Consider the following 22,671-nt stretch of genomic DNA (forward strand, 5'->3'; position numbering starts at 1 on the left):
ACTTGACTCCAATTGGCTTCTTTCCTTCTGGAAGTGTAGTTAACTCCCATGTATTATTTTTCTCAATCGCGTGAATTTCTTCCTCCATTTCTTTCATCTAACAATCTTTATTGGTTGTTTCCTCATATGTCATAGGATCACAACGGAAAATAAGGCATAATAAGTAATTTCTTCCTCTGTATCATCAGGATTATCATCTTGACCAACTTCATAGTCTTTCATGTGAGAAGGTGGATGACGCTCCTTTTATGGATGTTTATGAGGTGGTGAGTTTTATGTTGGTTCAGTGGATAGTTCATCAACTTTATCATCTACCTCTTAATTTATAGTAACTAGTACATGCAAGAACCCTTTTTTTCCTTTTTGGACCAATCCCAATATCCATCTTCATCAAAGGTAACATTCATATATGCTGATGACTACCTTATGAGTTTATGAATTGTACAATTAATAAGCTTTTGTTTCTTCACTATATCCTACAAAGATGCATTTTTCTGCCTTATGATCAAACTTCTTCCTCAATTGATCTAGAACATGTGCATAAGCAATATAACCAAAAAAAATTTAAGTTACTCAAATTTGGCTATTTGCCCAATCCAGGTTTCTTTTGGAGTTTTATCATATATACTTTTCAGTGGTCACCTATTTAAAAGGTATACTACCAAAGTCACTGCTTAGGCCCAAAAACTCTTGGGTAAATTCTTGCAATGCAACATGCTTCTCACATTATCCATGATTGTTCTATTCTTCCTTTCTGCCACTCCATTTAGTTGAGGAGTGCATCTTGCAAGCATTTGATGCTTAGCTCCCTTCTTTTTTAAGAAATCATCACAGACAATATTCTTTGTTCCCTTGTTGGTTCTTAAGGTTTTCAGAGTATAACCACTTCGCCTTTCAACCTACGCCATAAATCTTTTTAGTGCGTCACAAGCATCCGATTTATTTTACAAAACATAAACTCATGTCTTCCTACTAAAGTCGTCCATGAAAGTAATAAAATATTTATTATCTCCATTGGATGGTACTTCCACATAGAATAAATTATAGTGCACAAACTCAAGTGGTTTTGTAGCTCTCCATGTATTCCCTTTAGGAAAAAATATCTTGATGCTTCTTTCCTACTACAAAAGCTTCACATAGTTGATCAGGAACTTGGATAACAAGCAAGCTAGTAACCCATTTTTATTTGCAAGAAACTTTATGCTTTCAAAGTTGAAGTGTCCAAGATGCATGTGCGAAAGCCAGTTATCATCAATAGCTACTGCTTTGCAACACATATTAGCATCATACTTGATGCTCATTGAAAATAGATGATTCCTTGACATGCTTGTCTTTGTTATGAGACTCATTTCTGCATCATTGATAGTGCAACCTCTTTTGTTGAAGTTTAAATCATAGCCTTTCTCAGAAAGTTGTCTAACGGTTAAGAGATTCTGACATATATTAGATACATAGAATACATCAAAAAGATAATTCAAAGATCCATCCTTCAACCTGTTGGTGATCTTTCTTTTTCCTAATATTTGAAGTTTTAAATTATCACCGAGTTTGACTATGCTATGAAAACTTTCATCTAAGTTGGAAAATTGTTCCTTATTATCAATTAGATGGTTACTGCAACCAGTATCTAGCAACCATTGGTCATCATGTTTATCGGCTACTACATGACATGCTTTAAACACCATTTTCATATCATCTTCTATTTTTGCAACTCGAGCATGGCTATCTCTAATATCACTTGATTTTGCACCACATTCTCGACCATAGTGACCATACTTTTTACAATTAAGATATTGAATATGAGATTTGCATTCTTTGGCTTAAGCCGGTTTGAAGCTACCTTTGGAACTATTTCCTCTTTGAAAGTGGTTTGACCTTCTTTGCACATGCCCCTCATTTCTCACATTTGTTTGAGCCTTTAAAGCTTGCTCAAATGTGCCACTTGATCTCTCGTTCATCTGCATCTCACGTGATTCTAAAGATGCTTGCAAATCATTTAAAGTCATTGTGGTGACATCTTTTCCTTCTTTTTTATGTCATCGTTGTTGGATTTTGTTTCATTGACTAGTTTGTCCATTTGTGAAAAATAGTCATGAATGCTTTCATCTCTTCCTTACTCCATTAGCTCAAATTGATGTTTTAATCCTTGCAACCTCGCCCGTTTAACTAAGTCAGCACCTTCATATATTTTAAGTAATATTTCCCTACCTTCCTTAGTTGTTTTGGCATGGAAAATTTTCTCAAAAACATATAGCTCCACAAATTGACATATCAAAATCAAAGCTTTTTCGTTGAGCTGACAATCTTTCTCAACTTGTTTCTCATTAACTTTTTCTTTATCTTTTTCATTTGGTTCAACAAAACATTTCTTCATAATTTTTCTATACCAGTTGGTTGCTAAACATAGCTCCATCAAACATTAAACATTTGATAAAATAACAGTAACTTTTGCATACAAAAAAATGGTGTATTCATTACTTTGATAAGTGATTAACTTGTATATCCAAAAAAAAATTACTTAATCATGCATTACAATTGGACTAGTATTGTTGACATGATGTGTACCAAATAAAACTTACATTGAATAAGATATGTAAGATTTCAATTTCCATATAATTACTATTGAATACCCTGCACCATTTTGGACAGGGGTTCCTGTCCCAAGGCGGGACTTATGTGTTTCTATCAAGAAAGCTTACAGTTACACATTTACAAATGTCATTTAATCAAAATAATGGACAGCCAGTGCAAGGCTCAATTACCAATCTAAGGTGAACTAAAATATTCAAACTCCCTAGAATCCCTGTTTGTATGCCCCCATTTTCAGGGTTCAAGAATAAATAAATAGAACTGCCAGTTAGAGTTTGTATTGTAGGATTCTTATTTCTTGAGTTGAATTGGCAAAGTCGGATAGATCATAGATGAACTCCTTTAATGCAATTCAACAACATTAGTGGTTGTGGAGGTCACCTCTTGGTAAGGCTAAATATCTTTTTTCTTCCAAATTCCAGTAGGAACACCATAGCATATAGGAGATGCCCCTGTTAAGAAGGGAAGCTTGCAAACATTACGCGCCTGGCCCATGAAAGCTCCAATTTTGGGTCTGTGGCTACAGTTGTTCTTAGGTGAATCACTCTCAGGCAATTCTCTTGATTTCTTCTTTGGGGCTTTTTTCTTTGCTCTACCCTTGCCGCCCTTCAAATTCATGGCCTCAGATTCTTCTGATTCTAAGTTGCACTGCAAGCATTGCATTGCAACTTCTGATCTTTCTTTCAACCAGGCATTAAACATAGCTTTGCCAAACCGATCTATATCCTTATCTGTTACCTCCCATAGATTGGCAACAATGGATGGAGAACCGGCCAACAAATATGACAGGGGAACACCTTGCGGTGCATAGCTCCCATGTAAAGTCAGTGAACCACTGCTGCACCCCATCAGAAGTGTGGCACCGCATTGTTGGAGTTTTAAAATGTTACGCGTGGAAATATATTGTACTCCTGTGAAGACAGATGCAATTCAATAAGATGGAATGACAATATAATATAGGCATTATGTATCATTTTAGATTTTTTTTAGTCTTTACCGCTTCCATGCCCAAAATACATAAATAAATCGTGATTCTCCAATGCAGAAGCTAATTCTTCAACGGTGGGCTTAGAACCCGCCTTTCCCTGTAAAGTAACATGATAAGAAAAGAAGACGTAAATATTCACTGGACATAATAGACATAAATATTCTTGGCTATTCTTATCAATTTGAACAAATACATTACCTCAAGGTTTTGATCTCTGAAATAATTCTCAAATTCAATCTGAGTGCCACCAAGATCACCATCTGGATTTACTAAATAAAAAGCATCCAGAGGGTCTATATTAGGAAAGGGCGTCAAATTCTTGCCCACTTGTTCCCTATGGTTGTTGCCATTATCAAGAACAGCAGAGATGCTACTGACTGAAGGCATGCGGTAAATCTCCTGGTTCCTTAGAATGGGTAAATTTTCCCACGGGAGCATCTGTTGCAACAGTAGAGATTTGTTATTGAAGCCCGTATTAATTGATTAAAAGCACACAAGGCCACCAAAAATATATACAAATACAATCTGATTATATCTATTAAAAATACTACTATTTCAAATGTCAATTATCAAGCATATACAATCTGATTATATCTATTAAAAATACTACTATTTCAAATGTCAATTATCAAGCATATGCATATTGATTATTGAAATATGAAACAAACAAAAGCTAATGCTCATTTCAACATAGAAGGATGAAATAAACTTAAAAAAGTATAAGCATTCTATTTCACAGTACCACTAAATGATGTATTCTTAATAATTTAAGAAGTAGAATTTAATGCTTCAAACTATTTCAAGACAACACAATAAGCATGTCAAGAACAAATGATTTACCTGCACGTCAGAATCCAACACAAGAATTACAGGCTCTCTATTCACAGGGTCATCCACTTCCAGCATATTTAAGGCTTCATTTAATAGTTCAAAAGCAACCTCTGATGAAACTAATTTGTTGGCTTCATTTAAAAAAATCCCACTCCTTGGTCCAGCACAATAGCCTCCTTTAGCAATGTAGCAGTCTTTCTTTGAGCATAGTTGTGAAATCAATGTCTTTCCTTCACTAATATATTTGGAGCCTCCAAGAACAATTCTAAGAATACCCTCATTTACATTCAACTTGCACTTAGATCTTAGATCATTCACAAGATTTTTAAGCACCGAGTCAAATTTTTTGCTATTTAACCATTCTCCAAGAAGCAAGCATTTCCATGAACCAAACCACAAATCTTCAAGGTTCCTGGTAAGATATGACAATTGCACAAGGAGAGATAACAATTAGTTTCTATTTTTTGTTGACAGAATAACAATTAGTTTCTTGAAGGTTAAAACTAATTCAACGCTGTCAATGATGCCAACGTGCATACTGCTGTTTTAAATTTTAAGTTTGCTAGTAATGAAAGTATAAAGTCCATAGTTGTTCAACTACGGAGAAAGGATACAAAATATGCAAGATACATTCTCAAATCAAAGTCTAGAAATTGATGAAATCGTATAGAAGTGGTGCACCTCAGAAATTTATCAAGACAATGATCAAGGTTTGTTCTTTGCTTCCACCATGATATCCTATTCTGCATTGTATCTTCAAAACGAGCCGTTGATGACAAGTAATTCTCTTTCAAAATGGTTTTGAAGGCTGGTGCAAGGTCATCAACCATTGTAAAACCCCATGGACAATGCCAGACTTTACTAGGATTCTGAAAGATTTCAAAAAGGTCTGAACCAGTACTGAGATCACCCTCATCTGACAAAGGTGGTAAGCAATTAGAAGTTACCTTGTCAAACTTCATGAATCCAGACTTTAATATGATGTACTATGTACCAAGAGTAGTTATATACCTTGTAAAACAGAATCCAGAGGCAATAACATCACAACAGGTTCAGTCTTAAAATTCAGCCGTGAAACCAACATCCAGGCTTGAACACATGCAGGATAAGGCAACAACTCCTTAAGTAAACTAGTATATTCCGGTTCTAGCAAACTTATACTGATGATAGTTGTGTGTGGAAGACCGACAAAAAACTTCTTCACATATTCTGCAAGATCTACAGTAGAATCAGGAGCAACCCTGCAACACGGAGAAACACACACAACACAGTATTGCTTCAGATTGTGCTTGAATTGATTCATTGCCTTATTATAAGTGACTTCATTGATGAAATAAGAACAATTGTTACCTGAGTGAATCAAATGTGACTTCATTGATGAAAGAAGATCCAGTAACATGTGGATCCTGAAATTGAAATTGATTAATTTAATGCGCTGTGCTTGTCATATACTCCCTTGGTCCCAAAATAACTGATTCGGTTGACTAATTCGCGCAAATTAAGAGAAATGTATAAATAAAAGAAAGAGAAATGTTTTTACTAAAATACTCTTATAATATATTAATGTATTCACTCTTATCATAAATACAAAGTGGAAGGTAATGAATGAGAGTACTATTTAGTATCTTAGGTAATGTTAGTCCTATTCAGTTAGTGATCACACACTCCCCTTTATGATCCTATCATGCAAAGTCTAGAGCCTCAAGTATTTGGTTTTATTTTTGTTCATGTCCATAAGCAACACCAAAGTAAATTGGATTATCGTGCAATCAAGTGTATTTTCTGGGTTTTCACATAAGAAAAGTCTGTGAAGTACTACCATCCTCCCACTTGTGGGAGTTTTGTCTCTATCATGATACCTTCCATGAACTCGTATCATTTGAGTCCTTGTAGCACACTTTAGGTGGAAACTGCACATGTTTGATGTCAAAATGTTTTTTTTTTTTTTGCATGGAGACTTAGAGGAGAGGATGCATATGCATATTCCTCAAATATTTGGTCTCACAGGTGGAACAAACAATGTGAGAAGATTGAGGAAGGCCTTATATGGGCGAAAGAAATCTACTAGAACATACAATTGAGATGTTCACAAAAGTGATTGTGTGATTGGGCTGTAAAACAAAAGAGGTCACACACTTTTCCCTAAACATTCACAGTGAGAAAAACTAATTGAATTTCTTGTTATGTTGATGATGTCATTATCACATAAAATAATCCAACAGAGAATATTGTACTAAGTTTCTTGAAGATACACCATGAAGGTCCTATGAAGTTGTTTTGTGATGATAAATTGGATATTAGTATTGCTCATAATCATGTTCAACAAGATAGAAAAAAAACGTCTTGAAATAGACTGACACTTCACCGAGCAGAAGTTGGATAGTGACTTGATTATTACAATCTACATTCTGTCAGGGCATCAACTAGAGGGCTCGGCAACAAAACTATTCAGTTAACGTATTTGCAAATAGGCATATACTGTGTACTATGTTAAGCATTGTATTCGGCCTATTAATCAGGTACGTTAGGTACATCATAGTCTATATAAGCAAGTTAGCGTATGTACACTTGACACAATATTGATAAACATTAAGACCTGTCATAACATCAACAAGAGACTGTACCTTGCATCTCCCAGTCAAATGTGAAAGAAACTGGTATGTAAGATGAGTTCCAATTGAAGCCTGGTGGAAGTATGAAGACCAATAATTTTCATCGAAAACTTTGCTAAAAGATGGCATTGAAAATTGTTCACTCGAGGAAGAAACCGTGTACACCACAGCAAGTAATTTTGACACCTGTTGCAGTATCATTACCAAAATTAAGATCATAAATTGTGAAAGAGCTCAAGTGATAAAATAATAGTAAAACCAAGGAAGAGATCAAAAAGCTAAGATTTGGAATTATTAAGCAACACGTCATGGATTCGCACGCCATAAAAAAGGATTGTTAAGCAACACATTGTGTGTTTGTACTTCATAAAACAACATGAATCATCAAGTTAATTTCTGACAACAAGTACACCACGACCTGTTATATCAAATTTCCAAGTTTTAAAATTTTGAATTTCTTTGAATTCTACAAAGTGGATAACTTTTTACTTACCCCCTATGTAGGTTGCTATATCAGAAGCTTCTACTTAACTTTCAATTCTAAATAAGGAAGAGGGTACATATTTGAGCCTTGCACATTCGGGATGTGGATTTCAATTAGCATAATAGAAAGTTGTAGAAATCCAAGAGTTACATTCTTCAGATTTAGTTTTGTTTTATTTAGCTTTAAAAGTTGTCAAGACAGGTATCAACATATGAGGTGTTCATAATTACGAGATTATAGCCAGTTATTATAAAAATTAAACAAATCATGCGAAATTGTCACAAAATAATAACATGAAGATAGAGAATACGACCTTTTGAAAAACTATGGGAACCTCACGAGAGAGTACAAAAGCTACAATCAGCCAAGAAACGATGTCTTCAAACTTGATGTGAGATAGATTACAAAAAATGTTCCTGTAAGGAAAAACCAAAATGCCCCAAGTCTATAAAAGTTAGTTATCAAATTTTATGTTCCCAAAGCAGCAAATATAACAAATTTTATAAACATAACTCATAGGGAGAAACTATTGTAAGAATATTGGAAAGTTGGAAAGCAATACAAGATTTCCACAAGGGCATAAGGGATTTGGAAGAGCAGGAAAAAAACTCGACTTAGAAAACAATATTTTTGCTACAATTTTCAGGTGCTTTTTTTATCGGAATATCATTGGATAAATGCCTGATAAAAATTGCCAACTTTTATCTACTACAACATAGATGACACTCCTAGTAAAGCAAACACGTTTATCTTGATGACAAACATACAGCTTAAAAGCCATATTCAGAAGACGCAAACATTTTCTGAAAGCATGTCAAAAAGTATAGTAAACCAGTCATATATTATTGCTGAAATGACAGGCCAGGCACTGTCAGAATGTTTTGGATGCCAAAACCTACCTTGTAAACTTGGAATGATAGCATTTCAAAGAATACCAACATATGCTATAAACTATCTCTGCGCGCTCAATGGCGAATACATCTCCTGGTATCTCCTTAGCAACCAATTGGTGAAAAGAATCTAGAGGAATTGATGAAAAACTGTGGCAGAATGTGTTTCTGCCAAACAGAAGCGACATGCTTTTTAGAAGAATTTTCTGTGCTTCATCGTTTTGACCAGGATATGCAAAACACTTCACTGCAGATGAACATTTATATTAGAAAAAGGAAAGGCAAAAAATTTATTCCATATATTTGGATTGGTGGTATAAAGTGGATTCGAGTAAAATGACATAACATTCAATTTTTTTTAAATCTAACTATATTCCATTTCATTCAAGCTTAATCTGGTGAAGTTACAGATAATGCTTAAAAATTATGAATGTGTTACCATTCTATTCATTAGGTGCAAATGACAACAGCACAATCATGCATTTACACAAGACAAAAAATGTGAAATGGTACACATACCTACTCGAGTGAGAAGCTTCATTGAAAGTTTCCTGCGAACAAACTCCCATTTGAGAATAATAAAGTCATTCAACAATCCAGATTTCACAACTTCAGACGGAAGGTAGTTCCAACACTTCATTTTAGACAAAATGCATGATATTGCACACTTAGAAGAAATGCTGCAACCTGTCTCCATTGAAATTGACTCTCTCCGACTAAGCATGTCAGACTGGTCTGAAATTTGGTTACCTTCCTCATTTTCATTGACTTCTAACTTCCTAGAAATGTTAGCATGCTGGTTCTGTATAGATCGATATCTGGAACGAGTTAACCTTGGTTTATTCTCAACTACTATGGTTGGTTCTTTTGATATAACCTTGGCAGAATTTTTAGACTTTCTACTTGGTTTGGGTTCAATCTTGGTTACTGGCCCTACTTTAGTACATTTAGTTACATCTTCACCAGCTTCATTCATTATAGAGCAAGTACAAGTCTTTCCAGCAGCACATTTTGCATCTGTTGCAGTTGCATAACCATTGTCTTCAGGACAACTCAGAGGGTTTTTCCATTCAGAAAGAGTTAATTTATTCAGAGCTGATGTGTACCAATTTTTTGCAGTCTCTTCAGAAACACCCTCTTCACGAGCGTTAAATTTACTTTGACACAAATCTCCAAGATACCCGTGAAGAGTAACTTCAAGTATTAATTTACACTTTGAGCAACAAAATGGTGTGCTGTTATCATTCAAAATCTGCTGGGCACATAGAAGTTCCTTTTCTGCCAAATCCCAAAGTCTTTTCCTAAGGTATAGTTTTCCTAGCAATTCAAAGCAAAAAAATGGCAAATTAATTGTACACTAAAAATAGAGAACAAAACCTATCAATACAATGGGGGAATAAGGCTACAAGTAACTTACACACCTAAGAGGGAAGAGAAAGCAACAATAAACAATGGCAACTGAAGCGAACAGGATATTGCTTTCCCCCATCGAATATAGGTTTCAGCCTCAATTGCATCTCCAATAATTTCATAGATGACTCCTATCTGCATGTATATATGGCATTGAAATGAAGTCCATAAAAAGCTTCTCTACAAATACTATAAGTCCATATATGATAGGATGACAAGATATAAGCCAAACCTGGAGAGTGCTCTCAAGGTAACACTGCATAATTTTCCAAGGACTCAGATAATTGTCTTTTGAGTCCCATGATATCGAATCAAATAGAAAAACCTCCCTGACAGCTGATTTGCCAACTTCAATTTTATCAACACCATCCATAAGATTCTTCGAAAAATCAACTTTTATATTATTCTCTTCATTATCCTTCTGAAAAATGTGTCTAAACTTCACTTTGAAGAGTTGGGCATGTAATCTGTGGGCTTCTTTTGCAAATGAAAGAGCCTAATAAGTAATAAGTAAAAAAGACAAGAAATACTATAAGTCAGGAAACAAGGCAAGGGCAAAGAAATGTAAAACAAAACAAAATCATGACATTCATTGATACGTCATCTGTAAATGCCCATAAAAAACACACAGCTTTGAAGTTTAAAACATTAGGGTAGAAAAAACTCAGAAGATCGTTAGGGTAGAAAAAACATTGACAAGTTCAACCCGGTTTTGGCTGACTAGAAAGGAAAAAACAGAGAAGTTTAAAATCCATCACCGACACTGCAATCTCGCACACAAAAAGCGGCACTTATGACAAATATGAGACATGCTTCAAATAGCAATGGTATAGTTAAGTTAAAGGGGTGATGATCAGTATTGCCAGGACTAAAATCAAAAACATTGTTACTTACCTCTATTAACTTCCCATTTGCAATGAGTCTTTCGCACAAATCACTATAAAGATATCCAGCAAGAAAAGTGCAATGACTCGGAACAGGATCCTAGGAGAAGATTAACAGAGAATGGAGTGATGAGCTTAAATAAAATAAAGGTGTAAATATAAATTAACGATGTGCTATTCCAAAAAAAAAAAACATGATAAATTATGTCTAAGAAGGGCCATACATTTGAAATCAGTTTGAGTGCAGCTTTCTGAACTTCGTCAACTGTGATTTCTACTTGAAAAGAGCTACTGTGGTCACAAGAACTCCTATGAGAGCTTGCAAACAAAAAAGAGAAATTTTGTTGAAACCCTATTAATGAGGATTGGTTTCCCTTAAGATTATGCAACCAAAAATTAATATTTGAAAGATCGCTAAACTCATCCAATGAATTCAGGATGAAAGCCTCATTCACAGGCGAAACACATAGCGCGTGACTAAGCCTCCTACTTTCCCACAATAAGGTCAACCACTTCTCCACTGGGACACTCTTCAATTTGAACATTCTGATCAACAGCTGGTAAGCATTATTGAAGAGTTTCATGAAACCCTGAAGAGATGTTGAAACCAAAATACTCTCACTCCATGTATCTTATGCAAAAACTACATAAACCAATAATACTTAAGAAGAAAAACAGACCTTCAAGTGTAATAAATCGATTATGTTATAGAGTAAAATCATTATACGGTCAGACAATGCAGAACATCCTCCCTCTTCAAAGCAATCCAGGCAAGAAATGTCCAACCATAAATCCAAAGCAGCCTTAACATCTTCAAAAATTTGCTGCTTAATGCACAATCAAAGATAGGTTTGTTTGATTAATAATAAAATGATTACGGAGAGTTATGAGAATTTTAAAATACTTCAAAATTGTAAGAAAACTTAAAGAAATGAGAATAAAAAATACATCAATGAAGTTGCCAAATCCCTCAACATTTATGTAAGGAAAACCAAGAAAACTGACAATTGTGACATCATCAGTTAAATTCACTGCCCCGGAAAAAAAGTTAGAAACAGTCTCTAATGACAAAGTGGAAAAAATCATCATGTGTTTAGTACCTTTGAACAAGGTTCAGCTTCCTGGGTACACAGTGCTCGTAGACAATATGCCTCACACAATTGATGATAAACAGGAATTGCTTCGGAACACATTTCACCAGGAATATCCTTCTGCGGAAGTGGACTTCATATTAATGATCTACACATTCTCATATAAAAAGCTAAACAGAAAATAGTGGTTAGATAGTTGAAGGAGCTTACCATAATGACGATTGCTTCTGACAAACAATGAATGCAGTCTCGGACACCATCTATGCCGGAAAATCTTAATGCCTTTCCCTTTCTGACTAGAGTGTGTGCCTTTTGAAAACAGCTAATTGGTGTGGTATATATATTTTGAAGGAGGATGTTCGTGACATTTAGTTGCATTTTCTGACAAAATTCAGGGTATTTATCACTCATCTCCTCGTAGGCAGTAAGTTCCTAAACAGACAAGGAGGAAAAGATACACAAAGACAAAAGGTCTAATAAACATCAAATGCATAGCAGGATAATTGTGATGAAGTATCTATTCAAAGGAAATGTCTACAATGTGGCTGAACCTGCTCTAAGATTGTGCCAATGTTCCTCTTTGACAATTCTGTAGAAGATGACAATAGATTGTACAAGCTAGGGGGATCAACTTTGTCATCAACATCCGTAACACGTCTGCATTCAATCTACATGCATACAATATGATATAATAATCAATAGGAAGAAGCAAACTTAAAATGTAACTGTTGAAAACAAAATTTAAATGCTTTGTAATGCTACCTTCACCCACTTCTTCACCACGGGTATAGGAGCTGGAATCTTCTCATACAGATCGCTAACAGTAGACCAGTTTTTAAGAGTCTCAATCAATTTCTTCCCTATCTTAAGATTGTTGGTTTCGTAAAGAAAATCTAAAAGCAAGGCACTTCTTGTGTAAGCATCCATTACAAACTCTTTCAAAATATCTTCTGACAGATTACCATAGTGGCATTTAATACAGAGCCATGATACTTTACAGCACAAGTTTAGAACCTTTGAAGCCTGTATACCAGAACAAAAGTAACTTAGCAAAAGATACAAAATTCATAATACATACTTTTAGTCACAACTTACTCACATTGTCATTGTTTAACCACAATCTAAATACTTGAACTTATTTAATTTTGCAAAGTCATGATCAATAGAAAGAATACAGCAGTCTTGCAGGAGTGGAGGTGTTTTGCTCCTAGTTTAAGCACTCTTACTTTTATTCTCTCTTTTTAATAGTGCAGATTTCTGTTTTTATTTCATAATATTTTGTTTCTATTTCCTAAAATTTCTCCTTGATTCAAGGAAGAATACTAATTGTATTCTCCCTGTTTAAACCAGGCTTTGGCTGAGGAATAAACATAACAGCATTCACCCTATTTATTTCTATATGGGGTTGGAGAAAGCTATGTTAATCTCAAATAGCATTGCAAAGCACCAACTCCCTAAAATGCTAGACGGCGGGATAGCTATTATTGCAAAGGCTAAAAATCAATGCACAAAGTAAACACAAATACTCAAAAATAGAAAAATAAGCAGCTAAAGAGACTATCATGCTCAATAGTTAAAGAACCTATAGTATAGAGCAATAAAACTTAAGAAGAGAAAAACATAATAGAATTGAACTAAAAGTAGGAAGAACAGAACGACTGTTTGTGAGCAAGAACATAATAGAATGAAAAACTGAACATTACTCTTAAAAGGGTTGGGATTGAAATTTATACCCTTAAGAAAGACAGCAGTTTAAAAGAAAGAATTTGAGAAATTGATCCTAGAAACTCTAATAGAGGATGCAATAGTGGTTTGCGATCGCAACAACCGTTATGCTGAAAGAAAAAATAGGCACTTACTGGAGGTGGCTAGAGCATTACGTTTTTCAAATAAAGTATCAAAATATGTGGGGTGAAGTGAAGCAATTGTGTAATCAAATAAAGTACCCTAGCTAATTAACAAGGTGGCTTCCAAAGTCCTCAGATTTCAAACTCCAAATCATATTTTCAAATGCCTTCCAAAGTCCTTAATTTCAAACTCTAATTCATATTTCCAAAGAATGTTTTAATGTTACTCATGGTTCAACTGATTTGATTTTAAGAAAAATTTGGTTGCACAGCTTTTGTCCATGAACATAAGAATCTTGGCAAACCTGAACGATGTGCTATAAAATGTGTTTTTGTTGGGTACTTTCCAACCCATAAGGAGCATATATGTTTGATCCAAAAAGTAATAAAATGTAGGTCACCGAGATGTCACATGCTTGGAAAAAGAAATCTTTTTTTGATGATACTCATCTTCGGGGGGAGAACTTAGAGAAAGATTCCTTTTTGGATCAATTGAAAGGTATAAAACTCACTTGGTGACTAAGGGTTTTGGTCAGAGATATTTGAAGGTCAGTCCTAGAAAGGGCCTAACTTTTAAGAGCACTAATTAGAGAAATGTGTTTATCTTCCCTAAGGCAGACTAGGCAGGTTCAATCACAAACATAAGGTCAACTCCTGGATATTGTACATGTGTCGGGGATAATCTTGTGGCATGGATAAGTAAAAAACAAGGAGTTGTGGTAGTTCAGAAGTCGGGTTTATGGTTATGGCTCAAGGTATTTGAAAAGGAATATGGGTTTACATAATCCTGGAGAAACTGAAGAATATTAATTGTGATCTCTCTAGTTAAACCAAGCTGAGGAATAACATAATTACATTCACTCTATTTTATTCTATATATGCTACTTTTCAATTTATTTTTCTTAAACAATGATTATGGGTCTCTACTTAAGTTATATTCTATTTGTTGTTCGACTTATTCTCTTGACTGTGTTGTTTCCTTCACTAAAGATTATATCTTCTGTTAGGACTAGAGTTCAAGTTGGATGATCGTCATGCAGATTTAGTGGAGGACTTTCATCTTCTCATCCACGACAAAACATAGTTGGGACATCCTGGTCTTGCCAAGACATACAAAAGATGTTGAGTATTCAAAATTGTCTACCTTGTCTCATGAGCCATGTCAATTTGAAAAATATTCTTGTAGTTTTTTTTCTTGTTGTACCTATTGATAAGGCATGGCCACTTTTGCTTAGCTTCACTCTAACTTATAATTAATATGGTATCCTAATACACACGCTCGCGCCAAGGACTAAAAATTTGGAGCACACAAAAATGTGGATGGAAGAATTCAGCATACTGTCATGCCTTGTACTAGAAACCTAAACTACTAGCAAAATGCAGATGACACAACAACAAATATAGGATGGGGTTTTATCCCATCTCAATAGAATTCAGCCCAACACAATCTCAAGAAGTGAGGACGGCCAAATACTTAAAGAGACAAACTTGGCCTCGTGTCTAGTTAATGAGATCGAGGGATCTCAACAGGTACAAAGCACAAGACTGGTTCATTGGATAACCTATAACTTCATTCTTACAACTCACGTCTTATAACTTATGCTTCAGCTAGGAGTAGTGTGCACCTTTAGTACAATGTAGAGTTAGACGCATTTCAACCTAATAGAGACCACGAATGCATACCCAGAGAATATTTAGGCCAAATGCTAATCAATTTAGTCATGGAGCAAAGATATGGAGAGTTTATTCTAGAAGAAAATAGGGGAAAGGTGGAAATTTGATATAGGAGGACGTTGTTATCCCATGTGAAGAGGTGATGTTGTCAAAAACAGTATAACAGGCAGGTTATTAGGGAGGGGGGGGAGAGAGAGTAGTCAGATAGTTATATTTTAGAATTTTCTTTCATCCACATAGTATTTGGTAGCTTTGAGAGCTGAGAAATATCTTCATTTTGTTCAATTTTTTTAGTATTCAAATATAGTAGTATGTTTCTTCAAAGAATTGTGACCCTTGTTTTCATATTACTATTCAGAGACTTATTTTCAAGATTCAATTTCATTTTTCAACCACATTGCACCCCCATTGGCCTTTCATATAAGCCACTTGTGGGTCCTTACTAAATACCTGAAGTTTTTAGGCCAAGCTGTTAAGTTAACATAATATTGAATTTGATGATTTGAATTACTTGAGAGAAATTACTCTCAGCCTTCTTACTCATAACCAAGTGATTACACTCAAATCTACAACTAAATCCCTTGATCATAGGAATAAAACTAACAAACCTAATCATAGAGATATTTACTAACAAACTATAATTTAAACCTATTACATATCTTAACACTCCCACTCAAGATAAAGCACACTAAGATTTTAAGCTTGTTACATATATACGCTTTAAAATAGAAGATCAAACCAAACCAAACAAACCAATATCACAATAACACTGAATTTTCAGACAACGTCCAAACAAGGACGCATCGATATTGGGTCAAATAATGTTCTTTGCTTGAAACAACCAACTTAAGAGTGTGATTGGTGATAACGAATCAACATTGACGATAGTTGGACAACTTAACTACAAAAAAAGAAAAAAAAATAACTTAAGTGATACATGTCATTTGTGACTTGTGATTGGTGCCAACGATTCAACCTTGATTTTGATTAGGCGAAGGGACTGCCTGATACTATTGGAGAGCCTTCCATTACAGACAAAATTGAGAAAAGGCAAAGAGCATTGTGTGCCAAAAGTGACATGGACAGATGATCATCGGACAACTTGGAACTGACTGTAAGACTTAACATATGACCACATATACCCCCACCCCCCCCCCCCCCCCCCCCCCCCCACACACATAGATGTTGCTAACCAACAACCTCAAATAAAAAGATCCGCAAAACTGGACCAATGAGAAATGCGCTAACAAGATATAGTGAAACACTACAAAACATAATAAATGAGCAGTGTACAAAGACGCGCAACAGTGAAAATATTGTGACCAAGGACCTAAATTATTGAACAGACATACATTGGGATGCAATCACAGTGACAAAGGACCAAAACACTATGGAGAAGCTACCAGGGCACGTTCACAACCATTAAAAAAACCTATGAAACAGCAAAGAAACCTGGAGGACGCCCCTTAAACGTGAAACCCACAGACTGGAAGAGGTCTCAACTAAACTAGGAAGGCAACAAACTAGGAAGGCGAGACGAGTTTAACAGGACCAGTGGCGACCTTGTCAGAGATCTGGAAGGGGGGCATGGCCTCAAAGCGGCGGTTGTACTAATGGCCGCAGAAATGTGTGTGGCAGCGCATGGGATAGAGGTTGACGGAGGTGTTTCGGGGACTAACAAACTCTGAAGAATCCGATGGTCGCCATGTTGTCAGATGCGGAAGTTGAATTTCTATGAACGCAGCAGCAGCAGCAACCCCCAATTGTTAGACATCCAACATCCAAACTGAAAATAAACTTGGTTTGGCCTTGATGGTGGCTAAACCTAGAGACAAAGAACTATGATTCCGAACCTCACTCGAAAAAGAGAAAACTATTATTATATTCCCAAGCGTTGGGAACTCGACATCGGAATAGTGATGAGATAGTTCAAGGAGGATCGAACCAAACTCTTATACCATGTTAAATTAGATGATTTGAATTGCTTGAGAGAAATTATTCACAACCTTGGCGTGAGGGGGTGTGTTAATGTTAAGAGTATCACATCAGACAATATAAAGCCTGAAAATATGTTTGTGAGTGGGGACAATCTTTGCCTGACATACCTTACAAATCAGTTTTGGAGGGATGAGTTAGGCCCAAACCCACACATTCTAAGAATGATTTTTTTTTTATTTAGATTGAGTCTATGTATCCTATAAATATGAATTGGTTTTGATTTTGTATCAAGTCAACAGTTATTATCAATAATTTCTAATCTGAGGGATATTTAAAAAAAATCCCAACACATTTAATAATATCTTGTTATGCCGTTTTTATTTAAATACATTAACGGTTTTACAATCAAATCTACAACTAAATCCCTTGATTATAAGAATAAAACCAACAAACCTAATCATAGAGATATTTACTCAACAAACTATAATTTAAACCTAATACCTATCTTAACAATAATGAACCAAATAAGATACTTGTAATGGTTCTATCTATATTACACGGCATACTTCATTTTTGACAAGTCTGTTTCTCTTACTGATGACTAATGGCTCCTACCAGGAGCTCAAATGTTTGTTGAAATATTTTAAAAAGCAAGTGAATGATGTTTTCATGAGATATTTCATTGCATGGAAGATTTCAAGTAAAAAACAGAATGGAATACCTCTTCTGGTTGCTTGTTTTTGTAGAAAAACAAAGCAGTATTAAAGAGACAACTAATTATGTATTTTAACCCTTCTATATCAATCCATTTGCTAGCAATGACATGCTTAATCAATTGTGTGCTTTCCTGAAAGAGGCAAAGAACAGTAGTTTTTATCAGACACGACTGAATAGCTTTCTGCAAGCATTTAAGAAATTCAATAAAATATTTTTGGTGGGAAAAATATTATAGTAGAAAATTAGAAAACGATAACACTTAGACAGCACTTCATTATACTAAGGAGAACCTGGAGTTTACGATTGGTTTTGAAGGAAAGAGTGAAAGCTGCCAAAGTAAAGCAGGGCATTGTTCTACTCTTTTCGGCAAATCCATCATCATTCTTTTCAAATGTAAAACTGTAGTAAGAAAGAAGTGGAATTTAGATATTTATCATTACAAATAGTACAAGATGAAAATTGAAATTAACAGAAGCAATAATCTTTCAAACTTGTTGAGATATCTTGTAAATAAACAGTAGACAAAATAATATGTTCTTAGAAACTACTCAAGAGTTAATGTGACGGGTGAAAATTATGATATAAAAGAGAGCAAACCCAAATATAAAACAAATGACAAAAGGAATGGAAACTATTTTCTTCCATAAAATCAAAATAATAACCGACAGAGAATCAAATGGAAAGACATATAAGCTGATCGTGAAAAACTCTACGTCACCAAAATAATTTGAATAGTGACAAGTATACCTTGGACTATAAAGAATAAATTGACAAAGGGCATGAAATGCATCTTCAACAGTGGAAAGCATAGTCATAGTAGAAGCATCGGTCTTTTCAGTAAGTAGCTGTTTCCTTTCTGAATTTACTGATTTAGCAAGCGGTAGGCATAGAAACTCCAATGCCTCTACATAAAATGATTGGTAAGTAATAAAGACCTTGCAATCGGAAGCTGACTGTGTACATGTGTGGCCATCAAATTGTTGGTCTTCAACACTAGGTGAGATACAACTACTTCTGCTGCAAATATGAAAGGAACCGAGCAAAGGTGGTGAACTCTGTAGTATTTTCTTATTTTCAAGTAAAGTTCCCAGGAAACATTCAAATTTTGTGGTGCCAGAAGAGGATACAAGACCTTCAGCTCTAGACTTCAACTTACAGCTAACAAGGAGTAACCCAGCAGCATAAAGCCTCAGTATTGAATTAAGGGGTTTCATAACCTGCCAAAATTCCAAATTACTTCAATCAAAGCGGAATACAAAAGCTTGAAACAGCTGCACAAATAAAAACTACAAAAAAGGCACACTGAATAAAATACCTGTTTATAATGTTCTGCTGTTTTGTTCAAATATGCTGCAAACGTATGACAAAAACTTGCATTTGCAGTCTGGCATTTAATGACACAATAATATACAAGTTCAATAAACTCGATTCCGGCGTTTCCCTCTTCAACCTGGAACGATAAATATAATAGAATAATATAAAATCAAGAACTCCAACAAGAAAATACCAACATTGGCGTTTAGATGTAAAACAAACTAAATTAGCAACTAAAAAGTGGACGTAGACACACAAAACTTGTCAAATGAACAAAATCAGCTTGTAATTCTTTGAAGTAAGACTTTTAATTCTTCAAAGTAAGATTAGTGCAATAACAATAAAAACTCAAATACTGGGTGGTAACTTAAATGGTGATATGCATCATAGGGCATAATAGCTAGGTCGGGTAGCTTTGTATGATTACTTGTACCAATGCTCTAACAAATTGAATTTAACGGCCTTCAATTGAATGGAATTAAGAACAAACGGCATCACTAAATTAGCAAATTTTGATCCAAAATCACCAAGTTCTAGACATAGAATTTCATACACATTCTTACCTTCTTTTCACAAGCAAAACAATCCAGTATATCCATGATATACAACAATTTATTCTCATCCAGCGTGAAAAGTATGGAGCACATCTTTTGGGCAATCTGCATTCAAAATTTCACCAGCATGGTTAGTGAAATGTTTATTGAAAAACATAACTGAAAGTAAATAACTAGTTTACCTTTAACAATTGATCTTTAAATGAAGATTTTGCATACTCAATCAATGTCGTTCGGCACAAAGTGATCGCCAAATCTTTATCAGCAGATGACGCCTTATCAAGGAAACTTAAAGCACATTTACCCAAGTGATATGCTAACGCCTTGTGAAATTTCTCATATGAATTAGAATCCAACCCCCTGAAACAGTATTGAATAGATTTTACCAGTCTCGTAGCATACAAAATAGACAATTGTTGCAAATTAAGTGAAAGTGAAAGCAACCAAAGAATAAAAACATCGACCTACCCAAGCCACGGGCTTACTTCATCCCTCAAATGAAGCACCCTTCCGAAGCAACCATCATCATTAACGGAAGCCATTGATGCACACTTCACTAAACTCACAACAACATCAACAACCAACGAGGATAACTCCTTATCAACAGCACCACCTTTATCAATTTCAGGAAGAATCTTCTTCCCCTTGCTCTTCCCTTCGCGAAGCCTCTCTAAAAGCTTAATCCCTTCAGCTTCAGCCTCGCGGAACCGACTACAAGCCTCATAGCAATGTATCAATCGAAGTCTCAGGAAATGGATAGTTAACGGCTTCGAATCCAATTGAGAACACACTGCTTCTAAACAATTCAAACAGAGAGTATAAACTTGGAACAACTCGCGGATTAAGACCTCGTCGGAATTTGAAACCTCTGGAATACGTTTGGGGAGAATCGATAACGAGCTGTTGATGAATGGTACGAAACGTTTCGCTAATGTTCGAATTAGGGTTTTGTCATTCTGAGAAGATTTAATATCGGAAAAAGGACGGAGATATTCGGAGATTAGGGCGTAGATACCTGGAGAATCGGAGGTTTTCAGCTTAGAGATGAGAGAAGCTTCGATTGGAGAAGCCATGGAGAGAGAGAGAGAGAGAGAGAGAGAGAGAGAGAGAGAGAGAGAGAGAGAGTAAATGCGATTTATGAAGTGATGAAATGAGAATTAGAAAATGGAAGTGTGTGTGAATGAGCTTAGTTTTGAAGGCGCCAATACCAACCCTTTTCGGTTTGCAATTTTATTTCAAAAAAATGCAAGATGAATAGTACAACGGCATATTTATTTAGTGGGATCATTGGAATTTTGAAAAAGTTATGTAAAATTGTTCAATTACTTATTTAATTTAATAGTATTTTTTGTTAATTTAAAATTTTATAATATTAAAAATTTGTTATAAAGACTATATGTAGTTGTTTTACATGTGTATTATAACTTTTTTTTTTGGACAAGCATGTGTATTATAATATTAAAAATACTCTTGTGTTTCTTTGTATCATGATAAATAAATAAAAAATATTAAATATAAAAACAAAACCGTATAATAATGCAGTGTAGTGTCGAAAGAGAGTGTAAGAATAACTTTTCTCTATTTTCATTTGAATATGAATATATCATGTTATTGAGAAGTATTATCAAAAATAAAATACGATTTTTCAGACAAAAATATAACATATAGTGTATTATATTGTTAACAATCTAATATATGACAATTTTGCTAACAATGTAACCTTCGAGTTTAAGAGGCACGGATTTAAAGAGAGAGATGTTATCCCTTCTCTCTAGAAAATTTCCTCCAACTCTCTAGAGCTTGGTAGCTTCTTCCCACCTTTATAGTGGCCCTCTCTTTCTACCTATATGTAGGCCACGTCCCTCTATTTTGAGAGCACTTTCCTACGTATCCATCTTCTTTCTCATATCCTCACCATAATCAAGTTTCTCAACAGACATTTTCTTTCTCAATCACTATCAACCGCCAAGTTTCCTTTCTTTTTTTGCGGTCGCCTCCACCAAAAACTGGCAAGTTAGTTATGAATTTTCTGCACTTCTCAATCGCAACAATGGTGGATGCACCTTTCTTTCCAGTAGTTGCTCCTACACTTTTGTTGCCCGAATTTTCCAGTCCACGCTGAAGTCACGATGGTTATAAAATATAAAAATTTTAACATAGATGCTTCATTTGAGTTTCTTCTTTTATGTTATGTGTTTTTGTTTTTTAGTGGTAAATGTTGCACTTTTGGTGTTTGACAAAATCTCTCAAAAGAATTTTGTGTATTGTAGCATGTTTATGTGTGTCTATTCGCATTTCGTAGTCATTGAGGAAGTTTATGAGTTCAACATTCATTCCATAACTATCTTTAATTATCTATTAATTTGTGAACACTCAAAAAGGTTGGACAATTTTGAGACCAAAGAAAGTCGAAATGTGCAAATACAAGTCAAAGAAATCATTCGTAATTGAATTTGAAAAATGAATATGGAATCTCATTCCCACATTGTCATTGTTGGTGTTTGCAAGATAGTGGATTGCTGGCAGAAATGTTGTTGCTCTTGGTTTGATTGTGCCTTAACTTTTGAAAAATTTATGTATAATTTCTATTATGATTATGTAGTGTTTTTTCTTAGAAGTACTTTCAGGCTTTCTATGGAGTATGTTCCCTTTCAATTGACTCGTAACATTTATAATCCTTGTTGGTTTGCTTATTAATGAAGCTCAATTTTCTACCAGTGAAAAATATATGATAATTTTGTCATGATTTTATCTTATCATATTTCTATCTAATTTTATCTTATGTTGTTTTTCTATTCTATATGACCATCAAACAATGTTAGTGGTTTAAAATATCTTATAGTGGTAT

The 22,671-nt window shown here is 34.8% G+C and overlaps 1 protein-coding gene across 1 annotated transcript; it reads right to left on the minus strand.

Annotated features, from left to right (window-relative positions):
- Window positions 1-2,560: 2,560 nt before the first annotated feature.
- LOC131645137 (separase-like) lies at window positions 2,561-20,999 on the minus strand. The gene is made up of 27 exons (XM_058915795.1): window positions 20,292-20,999; window positions 20,006-20,183; window positions 19,833-19,928; window positions 19,271-19,405; window positions 18,703-19,172; window positions 18,246-18,354; window positions 17,960-18,085; window positions 12,542-12,802; window positions 12,331-12,447; window positions 11,990-12,211; window positions 11,789-11,899; window positions 11,369-11,512; window positions 10,913-11,278; window positions 10,699-10,788; window positions 10,037-10,300; window positions 9,816-9,939; window positions 8,914-9,711; window positions 8,404-8,641; window positions 7,818-7,920; window positions 7,033-7,206; window positions 5,759-5,814; window positions 5,420-5,649; window positions 5,090-5,324; window positions 4,418-4,820; window positions 3,776-4,015; window positions 3,587-3,674; window positions 2,561-3,500 (listed from the first exon to the last, which is right to left on the minus strand). The coding sequence occupies exons 1-27, from the start codon at window positions 20,894-20,896 to the stop codon at window positions 2,983-2,985; spliced, it is 6,501 nt and encodes a 2,166-aa protein (XP_058771778.1). The 5' UTR covers window positions 20,897-20,999; the 3' UTR covers window positions 2,561-2,982.
- Window positions 21,000-22,671: the final 1,672 nt, after the last annotated feature.

This window comes from Vicia villosa, linkage group LG1, assembly GCF_029867415.1.
Source record: "Vicia villosa cultivar HV-30 ecotype Madison, WI linkage group LG1, Vvil1.0, whole genome shotgun sequence".
In the NCBI taxonomy this organism is placed as follows: Eukaryota; Viridiplantae; Streptophyta; class Magnoliopsida; order Fabales; family Fabaceae; genus Vicia; species Vicia villosa.